Below are 20,151 nucleotides of genomic sequence, written 5' to 3'. Positions count from 1 at the left end.
GTGGGGGGGGGGGGGTGATGTATGCGGCAAATCCTTAGCATGCAATGCATATAAGTGTGAGCATGTGTTTTAGAGGTTGCGTGCAAAAAGCTTCAGAGCTGTGCTCTACAGCCTTCACTGGTCTTTAAGGAACGTTTTTCCTGCTTCCCCTATTTTTACTAAAGAAGCAGATGTCTAATGAAAACCACCTTGACGTTAACTCGTTCCTAGAAGGACCAATAAATGGTTAACATTTCAAGCACTGACCCAGAGGTAAAACAAATTATCTATAACCTTCATATGACATTCTAGTTTTCCAACGTGTTGGTTGGTTTTTTTTCCACCTTGGCTCTCCAAACGCTTTCAAAATATTGATTACTAGGCTTAGACATTAATGGTGGCTGTGTTTTGTAACATTTTGTTCCAAGTTCCTTCAGTAGTGTTCTCATAAAGATGAATAATACTAGGTTGCAACTCTAGATGGCCATATTTATCTGACTAAAGGAAAGGATAGATTGGACAATTTGCTGTGCAGAGCATGCCAAAGTGACTGATTTGAAAAGCCCATCTCAAGTGCAAGTTTGATTAAATAAATACAATCCAAGACTTGTATTCCTATCAAGTTCCAAACTCTTTATTTTTTTATGTAAGACTTGCTAAAATTTCAATGTAATCATCATTTTTGATAAAGATTTTGTTTTTTGGAACAAGCAAACTGTAGTTTGTAAAAGTTTTACTGATGTTTTGTGTCCAAAATATCTGACTTAGTGGGTATTTTCTGCTTCCCTACCAGATTAAGAAAGCATATAGGCAGAGAGCTTTGACATGCCACCCAGACAAGAACCCAGACAACCCAAAAGCAGGTAAGTCACAGCAATGATTTCATTTGTCTCTGTCTTTTCACCTTGTCTGGATTTGGAGCCACAGACCTTCCATTGTTCTGAACAATGTGTTTTAATCGTTTGACTGTTCATCGTTTAAAAGAGCAGGCCTTCGATTGATTTTAATGCTGCCAGACGGCGGTGTCACATAGCTAAGCGGGGCTTGTTTCCTGCTGTTGGCTTTTCTGTCAGACATCCCCATCACCACCATCGCACCAGTGTTTCCACAGTCTGCCCACCTTGAGTTCTTGAGTTGCCCTGCAGTCTGTTGCCAGGCAGTATGTCAACAATTAGACCAGGAAATTTCTGTGTAGTTTTTTTTTGTCGTCAAGGGAGCAGGAAAGCACCTTGCACAAAAGACTGGTAATGAAGTAGGTTTTCAAGTGAGGTTAATGCGGTTGCTGGATGGCTCAAACAATTCCTTTATATGACAAGAAAAAAAAGGTTGGGGGTTGAGGCTAATACAAAAGCAGGGGGTTGGTTTCCCAGAAATAGAAAAGAAGTGGTTTGGAGGGCCTCAACACTTGAACCCACACATGGACAGAATTGGCGTAGAACGCACAAAAGCAGAACAAGTTCTGGGTCTTGCACCTTCCTAAATGAAGGTCTCGTGCACGTAAGGGGTGACTTAGGGGTTATGATTCATTACTGGTTGAAGATCCCACTTAATATCCTTCATTTTTCTTCAACCAACCATGTTGTGACACTCAGAGCTGCCTTTTGGGCATGACCGTGAGATTTTTTATTCTAACCCTTTTTGTCCGAGGAGGTAGTAACCTGACCACTTCTGCTGGCAGCTGGATCTCCAGAGCATTTCTGTTTGTGTGCACTGCCAGTCCCCACGGGGAGTAACTGTATCGGCCTGTTAGGCCTTCTATAAGTGAATGATTACGCTTGGCCAGGACGGTGCAGTGATGTACCATTTGTAGGATGAGCTCGGGGAAAGTGGTCTCCCAGTGTACATCCATCCATCCATTATCTTTACCCGCTTATTCCATTTTGGGTCACGGGGGTCGCTGGTGCCCATGTCCAGCAATCACTGTGCGAGGGGCGGGGTACACCCTGGACGGGTCGCAAGTCCATCACAGGACCACATAGAGACAAACGAGACAAACAACCATTCAGTCTCTCACTCACACCTAGGGACAATTTAGAGTTACCAATCAGCCTAACATGCATGTTTTTGGTCTGTGGGAGGAAACCGGAGCACCCGGAGAAAACCCATGCATGCACGGAGAGAACATGCAAACTCCACCCAGAAAGGCCCCTGGACCGGGGTTTGAACCAAGAACCTGCTCGCTGAGAGGCAGCAGCTCTACCAGTTGCACCACCGTGCTGCCCATCCCAGTGTACATATGTAAGCTGGTTTAGTGGTGAATGGAAGATGGATGGGGAAAGGTCAGAACAATCCACTGTTTGTCATAGGACGAAACAGGTTTTATGCGTCATATGGTAAATTTAACACATTAAATGTCAGCCTGTGTCAGCTGCGTCACTTTAAGGAGTGTGAACACTTAGTGTAATGTTTGAAGTGATATTTTTCTATATTTACTTTTTCTCTTCACTCTCTTTAAATGCGCCATATTATTTATCGTTTACGACCTTCAAAGGTTTCAGCCATTATTGCTTGGTGAATTATTTGCCAGAGGTTGACATAAGGAAAATGTCCAGGTTGTCCAGTGGACAACCTCTTGACAGAATCTTATTTTTTCAATTCAACCTTTATTTATACAGGTTAGTTCCCTTTGAGCCTCAATGGCTCATTTACAAGAAAAACCTGTTTAAGACAGACCAAAGTAGATAAGGAAAAAAACACGAGGGGAGGTAAAAAAGAAATTGTATCTTGCACTATGTCCTGGCCAGGGCACAGTGTGAAAGTTGCAAAAAAAAAAAAAGACCTTGCACATAAACAGCAACATACTAATGACATCATAGTACATTTATGCATGAGGAGGACAACAAAGGCAGTGAGTTGTCTGTGGACACTGCCAGAAAGTTCCATAGTCCTGATAAAGATGGCACAGTGTCTATCAGCCAGCTCAGCTCTGATACAGGTCCACAGATGTCTTTGGTGGGGGGGGGGGGGGGGGTAGAACAGAGCTTCTTGTTCACTTAACCTCCAGGAGAAATTTGAGATAGTTGGCCTATTCAAGGCCAAGCGGGGAAGACAGATTCAGATAACATTTGTTTTGGGACAGGCCGACTCTGCTTGATTTTTTTGGTCTGCCTTCATATTGTCTGTCAAAAATTTTGTTTGTCTGAAACTTTTATAATAATGAAGGCAAAACATCTCAAGAAAAATGTAATTTAATAAGCAATAATGTGGGTGGGTGGGGCTTTGGTTTGGTAGGCAGGGCACTCGGTTCTGCTGACAGGGCGGGTTGCCTTGCTTGTATAACGGTAGGGGAAACACTGCTCTGTTACACAGTTAGTGCGTAGAACTGTCTTTAAAAAAATTAGCTGATTTGAATTGACCAGATATAAATTTACGCAAAACGTTTTCAGAGTAAGCGAAAATGCGAATCCACCAAACGGAAAGTTAGTTCCACTATTAGTGGCTTTGAGAACTAGTGGAATTGCGCCCGCCACTGGTCATCAACTTCGGTAGGGTAGCAGCATGTTCTCCTTGGAAAAAAAGTCCATGAAACACTGATTGGTGCTCTCACCTGCAGTCCGTCTTGAGTTAGGAACACTGCTCTGCTCTGACTGGGTCAAACTGGCTCTGGTTCTCTTTATTGGTTGCAAACAGCATCAGTTTAATTCCTGTATCATCATCATATTGGATAGTTTAAAAAAGACTTTAACGAAACATGTCCCCCTCACTTTCATTTTTACAGACATTCCGTCATGGCGACAGAGAACTTTAATATGTCTATTTCACTTGGTTGTCCACCAGACAACCTCGAGGCGAAATCTGGTAATAGGTTATCTCGGATAAATGGAAACCTCTTATGCCAACACCTGTTTGCTATAATTTCTCTTTGTTTATCATGTAGTACTTGTACTCTGTGCATTCAGCTGTATTATATAGTCCCATGTTTTATTTATCTCTTGCAGTTGAGCTCTTCCACCAGTTGTCCCAGGCCCTTGAGGTGCTCACTGACGCTCCTGCAAGAGTAAGTTCAATAATGTTTTTAATCTTGTGATATTAATCCTATCATAACTTATATTCCCACAGACAATTCATCCTAGTGTTTAACGCTGATTTCAGGCTGCCTATGACAAGATTTGCGCTGCCAAGAAACAAGCAGAAGAACGGAACCGGAAACTAGATGATAAGAGAAAGAAAATTAAGCTTGGTGAGTCATTTTAAGAACTAATTTTAATTACTAAGGTGCTAGAAAAGCTGTTTGCATTAACAGTAGAAAATAAAAGCTCAACTGTTAATGAACAATATTGTTTTAAAGCAAACTAGCATTAAAAGCTAACACATTGTGTCAGTGAGCCAAAAAAGGTTGATTTTTAACATATGAAGATAATATTTTATGTTTGTTCTTGTGACAGATTTGGAGGCCAGAGAGAAACGAGCAGAAATTCAGAGCCAAGACGAGGTGCAAATCACAAGAACACTTGAACAAGAGGTGAGAATATGTCTATTGAAGCTTCTTGAGCGTCTCTGCTGCTCTACACTAAACAGCAGAGGAGTATATGACTGAAAACTACTTCTTCGCATGCATCCAGAACACTCTGAAGTACAAGCAGGTGCTTTATTCTGTCAAATACTTTTTCTTGTTGAAATCTCCCGGTCAGGATCAAAAGGCTCAACCTCAGGAATTTTTTTTTATTACCGCAGTGTTTTATTTTTAAACAAGCCAATTAGAGAATGTTGCATGACTTTGTTCAGAATGCAAGTAATAAATGAAAATAGTCTGTTCGCGTTTGTGAGGAAAATTGGCTTGTATTTAATGAGTTTATTGTGTTTGTCGTAGAAAAAACTGATTCGCAGACGAGCAGGTGTAGACTTCATTTGCTGGCAAATGAGAGAACAATTTCACAGAAAGTGAAAACACCAGTCTGCCAGTTCTGCTGGCATCAGTTCTGAGCTGTCTCTTCCTAAGTTACATCAGTTGTTTAAGTAGTCGCACAGATTGAGAGAAAGAACAGTTACTTGGAGGGCGACAAACGTATCAGCCAACCCACTTAGATTGTCACAGAACGACCACGATCACACTTGACATAATGTGAAGGTTCACAATAAAACAGAGGCAAATAGGAATTTTGATGTGTACAGGAAGAATAAAATTATACAATACATAAACACTGCAATGTACCAGGATCAGTAAATAATATACCGTATTTTCCGGCGTATAAGTCACAGTTATTTTGCTTAGATTTGTCAGTCCTGCAACTTATATGCCGAAGCAACTTGTATACGTTTTTTTTTTCCATATACATAAAGCAATTTTTGACTGATGCTTTAAATTTTGAAGAACTGCAACAGCGAGTCCTCCCGTGCACGTACGCTTCACTCAGCTGGTGCAGGCGAAGGAAAACTGGAGATTTAGCGGCTCTGGTCGCAATGGATAGATGGGTGGATGGCGCCGCACCACCCAGGTGAAATGAAGCTGTTTTCAACATTAAATAAATGCATAATAAACACATAATAAACGCAACAGGTCTGTGGTGACGCATAATAAATGCAATTTAGGGTGCATTCACACCAGCCCTGTTTAGTCCCCTTTAATCAAACTCTAGTCTGTTTGCCTTGAAAGTCCGGTTTGTTTGGGGAGATGTGAATGTGCAATCTAACTCTGATGCGGACCAAAAAAATCGAACTCTAGTCCATCTTAATACCTAGGTCTTGGTTCGGTTGAAGTGAACTCTGGTGCGGCTCGAATGCGGTGTGAAAGCAAGCGGACCTTTCCGCTCCAAAAGCAGGAAGTGGACTACAGCGCAGGTCAAACAAACGCGCATTTCTCTTACCTCATATGGAGCCATCAGCTTGCCTTGTGTGAAAAACAACATTCTCCACGGTCTTCTGCCTCATCTTCTGCTCATGCTGAGTCCATTGTTGAAAAAATGACAAAACAGAAATCCTAAAACCGTTAAAATTTGACGCCACTCCGTTTTTGTTTTTATTTCCAGAAGAAGAAGAAGAAGAAGAAGAAGTGTTTTCTTCAGAGGTTTTTGTGTAGTTTCCTTCAGTAGTTCTTGGTGCAGCGCCACCACAGGCGAGGGGGGGGGACATGTTGGCTCAACTGACTCAGTGCAGTGTGAACAAACCTCACCAGCTGAAAATGTTAACAAATGTTCTGAATATTGCTCCCCAACCTAATCGAGTCTACTGGACAATCAGGTGTGAAAACTTATATGCCGAAGTGACTTGTATATGTTTTTTCCTCTTCCCAATGCTTTTTTTGACTGATGCGACTTATACTCCAGAAAATATGGTACTCCCTTCACTATGTCAAATTATAAAGAATTGTGGTTTTGGCAGAGAGGGGAAGTGTCAGGTTTTTGTTTCAGATGTGAAATCGATCGTTGATTTATTGGAAAAGTGTTTTTCTTGAAGTTTTTTTTTTTGTCTGCAGAATGTGCATGGGGGATTTGTAAATATCACTTTATTGCATGTGTGTCTGTTTCTGAAAAGATTGCCCGTTTACGAGAGGAGGGATCCAGACAGCTTGAAGAAGAACAGAGGCTCATCAGAGAACAGATTCAAAAAGAGCGAGAAGGCCAGCATCAATCAGGAGAACACACCCACAGACGTATGTGTACCTCCAGAGTTTAAATATGATCAATCATGTAATTCTGTTTGATCCAAACTGTTTCTCTCCAGTCATTCAAATCGAGACACTAAAATCTTTTCACTGTCCTAAAATCTCCTTTAAGTGAACCTCCATATTTCCCAGTCATCCAAACCACAGCAGCCACCATTCACCTTGTGGTTCACCAGATATTATTCAGATAATGGACAATAACAATGACCGAACTTGAACGAGGAGAGGGCTATTTTAGTGTTTTTGGCAGTAACACAACGTGACAAAGTATCACAGGGATGCCAAGTGCAAAACATGCAAACATAACAGCTCGTTGGAGCTCTTTAATAATACTTTTTATTTTCAGTAAACGTAGAGTCTTGCAGCGATGCAAACCTGACCCCTTTTAATGGTTGAACAATTACTCGTTCACAGTCGTTCACTATTTGCACGCAATCAGGGCTCTGTCTGCAAGAGCTAAAACTATATATATATATATATATATATATATATATATATATATATATATATATATATATATATATATATATATGTAAAAAAACACGTGACAGCCATTTGAAGTTATTGCCTTTCTGCATGAGTCCCTCAACAACACCGTACCATATTTCAATTAAACAGTTGTTTCTTTGTCTTTTTTTTTTTTTCCTTCACTGTGTCACATTTCTCCAATGTGTTTTTTTGTTGTTGTGCAGACTCTGGGCGGGATAGATGTTCCAAGAACAATGTGACCCCCAAACTGAAGGTAAGATTTGCAGCTATGGGAATTTAGTCAGTGCTCAAGACTGAAGGCAGGTCAGGGTTAGGGCTGCAGTGTTTTGGCAAAGAAAAATGATATGTGTGTGTGTGTGTGTGTGGGGGGGGGGGGTCTCATATTTTAAGGAGGTCCAGCTCAGCTATAGCCATTTGTAATTTATTACTCAGGGACCACATATGCCGTCTTACCACTGAGCACGCATGTACTAACAGCAGAGTAGGCACAGCATCGTCAGGGGACCAGTATTTAAGCCAAAAACAGGCTTATTATATTTCCTCCTGCAAATACTTTGTTGTTTGTGTATTAACGGACACAAGGGATATTAGCTAATGTGTTTATACATTAAATCTGATTTTAAGAATTTAAAGCCTTCCCTGTTTATTTATTCAGCTAGAAAACACAAACCGCAGCCACAAGCATTGGATTATTGTTGCATAGGTTTATGTGTAGATTGTTTATTTCTTGCCTTCAGTTTAATTTAATCTAGCACTGTTGCATTTTGAACTTCCTCTAAAAGTCAGATGCATGTATACCGGAGTTGCATTCAGTGTACACCGTAGCGTTCCAAGTTTATTTATTTTTAATCAACTGATATTTTTGCTAACAGCAATCAACATGGTCTGCCTGTTAGCAAAGTATCTCTTGAACTACTTTCTATGAAACGTGACATGGGAAAACTCCACCCGTTTTACAGATATGGAGCTAAATTTGGTGTGGTGGTAGCTGAGAGTCCCCCTCAAAGCAAACTCTGACATATCAAATGTATTTCGAAGATCTTGCACGTACATTGCATCATTAGGAGGTCTAGACTACAGCTGCATCTCTTGTCAAGGTGAGATGATTTCAGTTTAAAACTCTAGGGCAGTGGTCCTCAAACTGGGGTCCCCGGGGGTTCGCCAAAACAATAAAATAAAACATTTTTCTTTACAAGCACATGCTTACCAACCTATTAAAAAACACCAAAATGCAGGAAAGCACATCTACTTTATTGAAACTTTATTCACCCACTATTTGTGTTCTGGTATTGATCTGTTTACAAATTAAGCCCTGCTACTTGGTATGACTACTGCTGTTCTGATTCTGTTCAGTTTTATGTAAAGTTCAAAGTTCAGTCAGATCATCTGGACGGGTTCTTTTTTTTTGTGACGTTTCCTCCTTCATCCAAAGGACTTCATCAGTCCGAGGAGCCACAAACGAACTGAGTCCCACAAGCAGCACACTCACATTGTGGACCAAACAGTTTTATGGTGATAAGATGGATTCTGAGGCCCGCCCTCTCCCCCATCGACTCCTCTGAGGCCAAAATGGTTCAAAACATCAGAACGTGTGTCCACTACGAGAGTGTGTTGCTTGTGGTCCTGAGCTTGTTGTGGCTCCTCAGACTGATGAAGTCCTTTTGGATGAAATGTCTCAACAACAAAAAAAAAGAAACCGTCCAGATGACCTGACTGAACTTTGATGGATTTTATGTAAAGAGTTTTCTATAATAATTTGAAGAAATGCCAATACATTTATGTTCATTATGTAATAGGTAAAGTTTTAAAGTAGTTTTTAATGCTGTTAATTTTCTCAAAACTGTCATTTTTGGGAGTTTAAATTATATTTTTTTTAATTGTGTGTCTTGAATAAAAATTAACCCATGTTTAAAAGTATAAAAATTATATTAACACTATTAAAGAACAGATCTTAAGTATTTATGTTACACAAATTTTTCCGTTGCATTAAAGAGACAAATTGGAGAAAATAATTTATTAAACATGAGGGTTATGAGGGGGTCTCAGAATCTTTTTTCTCCCCTGTAAGGGGTCCCTGAACCCCAAATGTTTGAGAACCCCTTAATTTTTGAATAACTTTGTCTTGAAATTATCAGCAAAAATGTATTTTTTATTCTCATAAATGACATTCAAACTTTGGTATTTCCAGTCTCGTGCCATCTGGGCTGTTTCTTTTAATATTCCTATTTGTAAGTTTGTTTAAGTTATGATTGAACGCAGCGGGGCTGTGTGCTGAAACTCTAGACATCACATCATGCGCATGCTAAACATGTTTTTTGAAGATTAATGAGTAGGACAATTATCGGTGGGTAGAAGAAACTGCTGTTGGAAGGCGAACGCACGTTCTGAACAGCGCTCTTTTCGTTAAAGAATGCTTGCAAATTCCCAGAAAATGTGTTTCTCTGACAATGAGCAGATCGCTGGAGCCGAATCAACACCCTGTGCTCGCCATTCGTTATACCGCTCTGAGTCGTTGCTGTAAAAATTGGCTCGTTTCTGCTGCGGTTTGTCTGTGGATGTGAGGAGTTACACAATATCAGGAGTATGGGAAATCACATGAGCATTTAATGACAGAACTAGGAGCAAAAAAAAAAAAAAGATTAATTCGTAGTAAAATCAGTTTTGTTTTAGAATACAGCACAAAGTCATGCAAAAACCTGATTGTTGTAATAAAACATGATTAAAAAAGGAACCCCTCTGTTTTTGCTCATAATGGAGAACATTAAGTATCAGTCTGCCTTGGATTATAAACAGATCTTTCTTTTTCAAGTGTTCTTTTTAAAATTTTTGACAAGTTATACGTAAGCGGGTGCGTTCCCTGATGCATGCGAGGAGGCTCACCTATTCGCTCAGCACCGAAGCACTGAATGGAAATTGACTGCAGGTCCTACAGGTGGTTACGCGGGGATGTTCCAAGAACGTAACAAGTTCTTTTCTCCTGCAGCTCCAGCCTGTCCTGGTTGTTTTCATTGCTCTGTTTTTCATCAGAACCAAGCCTGTTTGGCATGATGTGCCTCCTGTGCAGCTGAGTTTAATCAATTGTGCTTTAAGGATTAGACATTATCATGCACTCCTTTAATTCCTAAAAGTCCTCGTGACTAATACTGGCCTCTCCTTATTGTCTGCCTTCTCTTTCAGTTAAAATGGAAGTGTAAAAAAGACGATGAGTCGAACGGAGGTTACTCCCAAGAGATTCTTTTTGATCTATTTAATAAGGTAAGCATCCTGAAAATTAACGTTCATTTCACAGCAGTTTAGGACTTGGAATCTGCTCAACTGGATGTACCGTAAAGTAGCATTTTGTTCATTCTAAAGGGTTTCTGAATGTATTTATATTATTTTTGTATATTCAAAAGTTCTTTACAATAAACCTGCCTGCAGGGTTCATCCATATTTGAGGCCTGCATGACATCATCGCTGTAGATTGTTTACACTTTCCCCTTAAACAAGGCCCATTAAATTTTGTAGCAGTGAAGGTGCTCAAGGCAATCTTGTAGTGCCCTTTTAAAAGCCATGCCCAGCCTTGTTTGTTCCCCTCTTACTAGGTGATTAAGCAGTACCAAGGGAGATATCAGGAAATGTGCTCTTCTCATGCAACCCGGCACCACCTTCTTCGTGATCTGTCGTAAGGGCTTTTGGTGGGGCGCAGGTTGGCTTGAAACGAGGATGGGGCAAGTGTCGGTGACGTCAAGTTGGCCGGAAAAATGCACTTGAATTTCTCCTCTGCACGCATGCATTTAGGATGCTCCTGGGCTGGAGGGAGTAGGAACTGTGTTTTGTTCCTGAAGCGAAAAGGAAACATTTTAAAACTGTTTGAGATGGCAAGCACCAGTGAGTGACAGTTAATGGGTTGGACGAGTAGAAATAGCCTCTGCTCTCTGGGAAAATGTGTACATGTATGCGTACGTGAGTAGACTTGTGTTTTTTGGCTGCTTAAAATAATAAATCTTTGTTTCAGTGGGTAAAAATATGTTAAGATATTTATATTTTATGAAATAGAAGCCTTTTGAGAGTCTCTTTTGTCACTGTTGGCTGGATTCAGAGTGTCCTCAGTGTGCTTTAGCATTCCAGGACTTTCCAGTTCCCAGAAAGCTTGAATTTTCTTAAAGACCACATCTCTCCTACTCTTTATTTCTGAGGTAGACTTTAGCATGGAAGAGATCTCGGTTATAGTTATTACACATAAACTAACCATAAAGAAATCTAAAACTTTTGTTGCGCTGCTCTAAAACAGCCTTCACTGTACAAAGTGCACACATCCACTTTTATTTTGTGTGTACTTTGACTTGTCAAGAGATCAGACTTTTTGCAAGATGCTACTTGACTGTTCCTTGTAATATATCTAGCTCCAGTCCAAATATACAAACCCCAACATTATTTCTGGTTACTAAACTCTTATTAATTCCTAGCATGTATTCCAGGTTTGCTTTGATTCATTTAGGCTGCATGTGCTTTCTGTTTTCATGGTTATGGATTACACTCTGACAGGAAATACTCATTTCAAATGATCTGCATCTTTTTTTTTTTCTTTCACTGAACTCTTTTCTCCTTTGACTTCTAGTATGGGGATGTTTTGAACGTGATTGTATCAAGTAAGAAGAAAGGAAGTGCTGTGGTGGAGTTTACATCTGTCAGATCAGCTGTAAGTACCGTATTTTTCGCTGTATAAGTCACACTTTTTCGCACAAATGATCATGCCCTAGGACTTACACAGCAAAGCGACTAATGTATGTTTTTTTCTCATATTTATTTTTGTCTGCGATCTGACGATGTCATTCATTCTGACATGGAATATTGGAAATATTGAACACTACCATTTTCAGCCGCTAGAGGGCTCTCGACTAATATGGCAAGCCAAGTGTCTTATTAATAGGTAACTGTGGCTATTAATGAGACACTTGGCTTTCCGTAGAAACTACCTTCGTCTCACTCTGGAACTCCTGGAGCAAACGTCAAATCAGCTGCATTTCGCCACGCCGCCCAGGAGAAATGCAGCTGATTTGACCATTAAAGTGCATTTATTAAGGAAAAATCAAACTGAGACACACCTTTACTATAATGTCGAGCAAACAAACAATTGTTTTTAGGTGTTAATCTTGTTAAATTTCGACGAAATGCACAGCAAGTCCTCCCTCTGTGCGCTCCCGCAAATTGATTTTTGAAATGCACCTGATTGGACCGTTAAAGTGCATTTATTAAGGAAAAGTTCACCTGAGACGCACCTTTTGCTATAATTTCGAACAAACAAATAATTGTTTTTAAGTGTTAATCTTAAATTCTTGTTAAAGTCCTCCCGTGCACGCTCCCGCCATTTGGCAGCCAATCGATTTGTGGCACAACACCGGCCCACGTTTCCAGGTGGTCAGCGGTGACGCGTAACAAACGCAACACGTCAGCGGTGACGCATAATAGATGCGACTTATACAGTGAAGCCACATATTTATGTATTTTTCACTTTATTAGACTTATTTGGACTGACGCCACTTATACGGCGGTGCGACGTGCACGGCGGCAAGTACGGTATCAAATCTTTCCCACTTTGTGTCCTTATTGTGGCCTTTAAATAGGAAAGTCTCTAAAAGAGACATTTGTACAGAACTTTTTTTGCTTGCCTATTGTCTGAATGACCCAATCTTATCAAGAAAGACACTTGTCAGACAGCTGAGCCCAAGTTTTAACACAAATTAAATGCTTTATCCATTCCATACATGAAAATATCTGTGGTGATTTCAACTATTAAGCTGAAGAATTTCAGTCATTGTTCCTAATTGTCTGAATCCTCAGGCACTTTTTCTAGATTTGTTTTAAATCTCATTTCTATATTTTTTCTTCTTGTGGTTTTCTCTCACCATGGCACTACAAATACGCCAGTCTACTAGGATCTGTGTACTGATGATGTCTTTTCTAGTTTATTTCAAACAGAAGCGTTTCGATTCTAAAATCCCTTTTGTGTTCTCGTCACCATGCTAGAGGGCTTTTTGTGTTTCCACTTCGGATTTGGTTGGGAACTAAGTTTTTTTTGAGTATGGAACCATTTTTTTGGTCAAAGTGCTTTTTTTTTTATGTTCTTTGTGAATGTTAACTAAAGCAGTTCTCTGTTGGTTTAAAATGCACTTCTGTTCATCTCAATTTCAGCTGTGCAAAACAAATGGGGTATAAGACGAGTAACTTTAAGATTTTAGAAACATTTATGGCAAGAAGAAAGTTCAATGTTTTTCTAACACAGTGCCAGCTAAACCTTTTCATCACCAACAATTTTTCCCGTACAAATCGTTTTTATTCCGTTTGCTTTTAGGAGCTGGCAGTTATGAACGAAAGTGGCCTGAGTGATAAACCCTTGAAGATTTCGTGGCTTGAAGGACAGCCGGAGGTTGTTGCTACAGCATCTCAATCTGGCCACTTCATGTCTTCAAAGGTACTTATACACACTGAACACGCTTCGTTAGAATCCCCTCTTGTTCTTATAAACATACCAATTCCATGTTATAAAATCTTCCAGTTTGTAGCCCCTCCAACACAAATACTGCACCCCACAAGAAGAGGTATTTTTTGTATCAGTGGTAGAACCGTTGCCCCAATGCTTTCGGCCTTAAAGAGCGTGCTTGGTTAAGCGGACCTCAGTTTATTTGTTTTGGAGGGGTGAGGCGGTGGCCCCACACTGGCCCAGAGCCCCTGGTCGGCCGCTCATTAATGGAAATGACCTGGGAGACCCGAGGAATGCTCTTCTTATGTAGCAGCCAAGGAGAGGCAGTGCAGTAATGGTTGCCTGGCACGTGAGACTGATTAAATGTCAGTGCTGGTTCTGATGGTTTGCGTGTCTAGATTTTATTTTTTGTTGGATGAAATATTGTTTTAAGATGTTATTTTGTGCGCTTTCGTTATTTTAGCTTTTCTCCCTTTTTGAGGTTCATGTATCAAAGTGTTTTGAAATGTGTTTGAATATAAATATTGAGTTTGACACTTTTACTTAGTTATAAGTCAAAAGTTGCAGAAAACTATAATACTTTCAGACTGAGTGTTGTGCAGCCTAGAGAAAATGTTAAATCACAACCTTCCTATTGTTTCCTAATTTTTCCTTTTCCTTTTTATTAAACAAATGCACAAGGCTCACAACTTTAACCATTAATTCATTTACGTTAATCTGGTCTCCAGCTCTAATGTTAAAAATCTTGGTGTTATTTTTGATGAGGATGTCTTTTATCCCCCACATTAAAATCGTTACTAGAACCTCCTTCTTCCACCTGTGTAATATCACTAAAATTAGAAACATCTTATCTAAAAATGATGCAGAAAAACTGGTTCATGCATTTGTCACTTCTAGACTGGACTATTGCAATGGTTTAACTGGGTGTCCAAATACTTAAAAAAAGTCTTCAGTTGATCCAAAATGCTGCTGCCAGAGTCTTAACTGGAGTTAGTGGGAGAGATCATATATCTCCAGTTTTAGCTTCTCTCCATTGGCTCCCTGTCAAATCCAGAATTGAATTCAAAATCTTACTTTTAACCTACAAAGTCCTCAACAACCTAGCTCCATCTTATATTACAGATCTTATTGTCCCATATTTACCTAACAGTGCACTTTGTTCTCAGACTGCAGGCTTACTTGTGGTTCCTACAGTTTACAAAAGCAGAATGGGAGGAAGATCTTCCAGTTATCAGGCTCCTCTCTTGTGGAACCAACTTCCATTTTCTGTCCATGAGGCTGACACATTGTCCAGTTTTAAGACTGGGCTTAAGACTTTCCTTTTTGATCAATCCTATAGTTAGGGTTGGCTTGTTATGCTGCTATAGACTTAGACTACTGGAGGACAAATTGACCTAATTTCTTAAAATTAATTGTTACAATTGAATAGTTTTCATTTGAAATTATTTATGTCTTAACATGTGATTCCTGACATGCCACCCAGCCGGTCGAAGCAGATGGCCGCTTGTCCTGAGTGGTTCTGCTAAAGGTTTCTTCCTCATGTGGGAGTTTTTCCTTTCCACTGTCGCCTTCATGCTTGCTCAAGATGAGCGTCTGAGATGAAGTTAAACTCAAAACAGTCTGCTCTTCAGATAATTAATATTATTAATAGGGATGCACATTATCGGCATAGTATCGGTATCAGTCAATATTAGCAATCAAGTTACATATCGGCCATAAATTAACTCACTGATATAAAAGGCACTGTTTTATAATATAATTTAAATATATATATAAGAATGTTTCTGTTCAGTGCCCTGAGATGACTTCTGTTGTGACTTTGCGCTATATAAATAAACTGAATTGAATTGAATTGAATTTACTATCCAAGGATAGTACGATTTTAGTTTTTTGCAGCTGAACTGTGTTTCAACCCTGATCCTGGTGTGTGGCTGTCAGACCTCCTACTCTGGGTTAGAATCTGAGACTGAGCCTGCACACTGGGGCTTGTCATACTAATCTATTTTAATGTTATTACAGTAACTCAGTTTGCTGTACTGATATTCAGAGCTGATTGCTTCATCCTTTTTTAATTTTCCTTTCTCCCGCAACAAAAAGTGAAAACATTACTTTGGTTAGGTCATTTTTTTAAATTGGCTCAAAATGTAAATACTTGTCACAAAAGGAGTTCCACATGATACTGCAGATATTATAAGTGGATCCACAGCTAGCCTTTGATCTCTGGACATGGGGTGCATTTAAAGTTGTAATAAGAATCCAGAATTATGGAGGTCCTCCTCCTCCTCTGACTCAATCTGTGATCTAAAACTCTGAGCTCTCCCTGGTGTCCCAGCATCGGCCATCTGTAATCACAAAGGAGCAGAGTGGGTGAGGATTTGCTTCCCAATCCTCATCAATCCAAACACAGCACTCAGCAGGTCAGGTCCGACTAAAGGGAGCTTAAAGACACAGATGACTTCACTTTCAACTTTAGTTCTGTTGCAGCTTGGCTCAATAAAGACACCTAGAGCCAATGTGACATCCCGTAATATAACCCCCCCTCCAAAATTGCTTTAATTATGTTCAAGGTTCAGAAAGTGTTTTGTTCTTTTTGCAAAAAAGGCAAATAGGATAAAATATATCCATCGCTTTTGCATTAAACAAGTATTTATTAGCAAATATTTTCCTCCATAATCTTTAGAAAAAGCCTCTGAAAAAATGAAAAATGTTGTGGTTTAAACCCAGTTGAAGAAACTGAACCACAGTTACCCTCGTACAACATAACGCTCTGCAAAAATGCCTTGTATTTAAATACATTTGCATGTTTGTTTTTGGGAGGGGACGGTGTGGTCCAAGTGGCACATGCAACTGTGCTCTATTCCACATAAATTGGAATGGATGAAGGTGCAAAGAAACATGTATGTGCATGGTTTCTTAAATCTGAACATTTTTATGTGTACACCCACTTTCAGAATGGAAGTTGAGCATTCTTTCAAACACGAGGCCCCAGAAGTTCAATAATAGCATAAATTACCTGCATTAAGAACAAATCAGTTCAATTTTAACAGCATGTAAAACAACAGATCACAATTTTGTCATAAACTTGCAATATTAGTCTTTCTTTTTCTAAATGACACCAAATCTACACAATAGAATTGGCAAAATATCAATAAATACATATAAAACCCCTACAAAATGATCATCCAGGCCTACTAAAGTGTATAAACAAAAACACAAATTATGTTCTACAGATGGGACAAGGGCACCGGTGACCCCCGGGACCCAAAAATGGAAGAAGCGGGTAAAAGATAATGGACGGATGGATGGATGGATATTATACAGATGCAGTATGTACAAATTCTTCAAGAACCCAAACGTAGATACAAAATTGAAGCTTTATTCATAAATCCAGCTAACTCCAAAATACACAGACAGGCGTAGGTACTGTATTTATCTAGTACATATTTATTCACAAAATGTTAGTGTTCTTACCAAAAATGTTTTTTTTTTGTTGCATTCACTGTATTTTTGTTTTCTAATGTAACATTACATATAGAGTCATACTTTAAGATAAAACAGTGTGTAATGTGAACATCGGAGTGCCTGACCTTATTTCACTGACAGATCGAGATCTCCACCCCTAGGTGGCATTAAAACTTGTTCAACCCCACAAAAATGAAATGACACTACCTGATATTTTATTGCATTCAAATAGGCTGCAAGTGGACGACATGCTGTCAGTAGATTGCACATCCTTTTCCTGTTTTTGTTGCTACGTTTTACTGAAACTGATGACATGCAGATAATAACGATTCTCCATTATCCTGGTTCTGCATGCAATTTTAACATACGTTTTTTTAAGAGCTAATAAGTTTGGGTTTTTATATTAAAATAACTGGCATGGACTAAATAATCCTGAACTTTACCCCTGACTCATTACAGAGTTCCATTTTTTATTATATGCTAATGTTTTAAAAGTGGGTGGCACAGTGGATCAGTTGGTAGAGCTGTTACTTCCCCCCAAAAAACAACTTGTCCAGATGACATGATTTAATCCTTTTTTTTTTTTTGTGATAATGGATGTATGTTTTAAAAGTCTGTGGATGAGTAAGTGACTGTAGATATTGCTAAAATAGTTTATTTTCTTTTTACAATCTCGACACTTGAAAGTAAACTTTTTTGAAAGCTGGGAATTCTTCTTATCCATACCATTGACATAAAATACATTTTGAGCTATTAGCCACTATTTTTTTGTCTAACCTTATGTAATTTGGCACCAAATATTAGTGGCCTAAAATATAGATTTTCCATATAGTTCATGGAATGTGTTTTTCCATTCATTTCCTAACAGCAAATTAAATTCTACACTCATCTGTTTTATAATTCTAATAAAATGTAACGTTATGTAAGTTTGTGAGCGTTTACCAAACTCACATTATAAATCCAAAGTTTAAAGTCCATCCATCCGTTATCTTTATCTGCTTCCTTTTCGGTGGCGGGGGTCACCGATGCCTGTATCCAACAATCACGGTGCGAGGGGCGGGGGACTCCCTGGACAGGTCTCCAGTCCATCACAGGGACACATCGAGACAAACGAGACAAACAACCATTCACTCTCTCACTCACACCTAGGGGTGATTTAGAGTTACCAATCAGCCTAACATGCATGTTTTTGGTCTGTGGAAGGAAACTGGAGTACCTGGAGAAAACCCGCGCATGTACAGCAAAGTTTACAAAAATCAAGTAAATTTTATAAAGTAATTCAATTTATCTAAATCAATCATGAACAAGCAAGAAATATATCATGAGTCATATCGTAGCAGTTTTAAGTTGACATTCATATACTGGGTAAGTACCCATGTTTTAAAACTTATACTGTTTTATATAACACATTTAGAAACATTGTTAAAGTTAGTGTACAACTGTACCTCATACTGCATTTATTATAATATGTGTGGACTATTTGGAATTATTTTTAGGTGCTTTTGCAACAATGTTGATGACTTTTTGCTTTTTATTTAAGAGTGGATTTTAAGATTCTTTAAATAGATTCAATAAGTACTGTAAAGTTTATTTAATGATTGGATACTAAAGACATCTCATGTATATTTTTACTTGTATGTACCTGATTAACTATACTACACAAAACTGAAATCTTTTTTTTGGGAAAGTCTATATATTTTTTGTCCAGGTTGTGCTTGCGCTCATCACCAAAAGGAAACTGAGACTGAAATGAGACAGCTCTTCAGATTAGCATAGAAAAAATCTACAAAATGTCTACAAGTTATTTGTTTTGAATTTCGAAGTCAAATCAAACATTTCCAGCCAAATACATTTACTGTGAGTGAAGTCTTTTTCTGAGAGCCGTACATGCGTGCATCTTCAGAAAGAGGATTTCACACATGTGGCCGACTGTGAATTCCACAGACTGACTAATAACCGTTTGTCTGCAACTAAAACTCTCACGGATGTAAACTCACTGTCTGTCTGCTCTACCCCTGCTCCCATGATGTCGGTGCCTTCGGAGAAATGAGCTCATCATTAATCATTTGGTTCAAGGCTTTTTGCGTAATTTTACATACCATATTGTTTAAGGTGAATGTACCGCAAGGAATTTAAATGTGCGCTTTCGTACGACTGACTGTTCCAGTGAGAGCCGGAGTCACGGTTGTCACGACACAACCAGATGCATCAGGTCCTCTGTTCTTGGATTGGTTTTTTCACAGCAGAGAAAACCGCTCTCACTAGAAATAAACCTCGATTGGGCATGCTGGTGCATATGCAGTCCCATTCTGATTGTATGCAATGGGAGATGATTAACTGCCTTCTGTAATTTGCAATAACCAGGCTCAAAAGAATTACTTTGTAGTTGTAAACTTTTCTCACTTTAGTAAAATATTGTTTTTGAATAAATACAGTTAAGCCTGACTAGCCAGTAAGATTTAAAGATGCTGCAGCTGTGAGTTGTTGTTAAATTTTACATCTTTAACAACATTTCAACGCAGCCAAGTTTTTTAAAGTTTATTTTTTATGTTTTGCACATTGTAGAAATCCTAAATAATTACCGGTAGACTGTATGAGTTATGGAGTCACGAGCGATTTTCCCACTCCACCATACAAACGTATAGTTTTTAACTATCTTTAACACCAGAAACACACAACTATTGGTAATCGGATCCAATACTTGTTGATCTGCTTTATTTGAACCTTTTAGGTGTCATACTAAAAGCTTAAACAATCAGGGTAACAAATGTTACCTATATGGGATAGATCTGGTTGGCAGGCCATAGACTGAGGAAGTCCTCTGGATGGGAGACGAAACTTGTCTCACTTAAAGAAACTGATCCAGATGACGCAATTTAACCTTTTTTTTTGTTATCTACCTGGATGATTGAGTTTACAACCCTTTAAAACTATTTAGCATTTTTGGTGCAGTTCAATCGTACTAAGAGACATAGTTACATGTAAATTATTTGTCTCATGTTCTTTAGAACCATAATTTAAGTTTTTTTTTTTTTTTAGATCAGAGCTCAAGTGGGTTGAGTTTTTTTTTTTGTAGAAGGCAGCAGGTTCAGATTTTACACAGTAAGGTGCTGTTGCCATATATATATATATATATATATATATATATATATATACC

At 38.9% G+C, this 20,151-nt stretch overlaps 1 protein-coding gene across 1 annotated transcript in view; it reads left to right on the top strand.

Annotated features, from left to right (window-relative positions):
• dnajc17 (DnaJ (Hsp40) homolog, subfamily C, member 17) overlaps positions 1-20,151 on the top strand; it is a 39,970-nt gene that overhangs the window by 5,795 nt on the left and 14,024 nt on the right. The window contains exons 2-10 of the mRNA XM_037695173.1: positions 773-842; positions 3,918-3,976; positions 4,072-4,159; positions 4,365-4,441; positions 6,451-6,568; positions 7,273-7,322; positions 10,247-10,324; positions 11,670-11,750; positions 13,404-13,523. Coding sequence (XP_037551101.1) covers positions 773-842; positions 3,918-3,976; positions 4,072-4,159; positions 4,365-4,441; positions 6,451-6,568; positions 7,273-7,322; positions 10,247-10,324; positions 11,670-11,750; positions 13,404-13,523 — 741 coding nt within the window. The remainder of the gene's footprint in view (positions 1-772; positions 843-3,917; positions 3,977-4,071; positions 4,160-4,364; positions 4,442-6,450; positions 6,569-7,272; positions 7,323-10,246; positions 10,325-11,669; positions 11,751-13,403; positions 13,524-20,151) is intronic.

The sequence above is a fragment of the Nematolebias whitei genome, chromosome 21, assembly GCF_014905685.2.
Source record: "Nematolebias whitei isolate Nwh7 chromosome 21, NemWhi1, whole genome shotgun sequence".
Taxonomy (NCBI): domain Eukaryota; kingdom Metazoa; phylum Chordata; class Actinopteri; order Cyprinodontiformes; family Rivulidae; genus Nematolebias; species Nematolebias whitei.
Note: the sequence above shows the minus strand (reverse complement) of the source record. Positions and strands in the feature narration are given on the sequence as shown.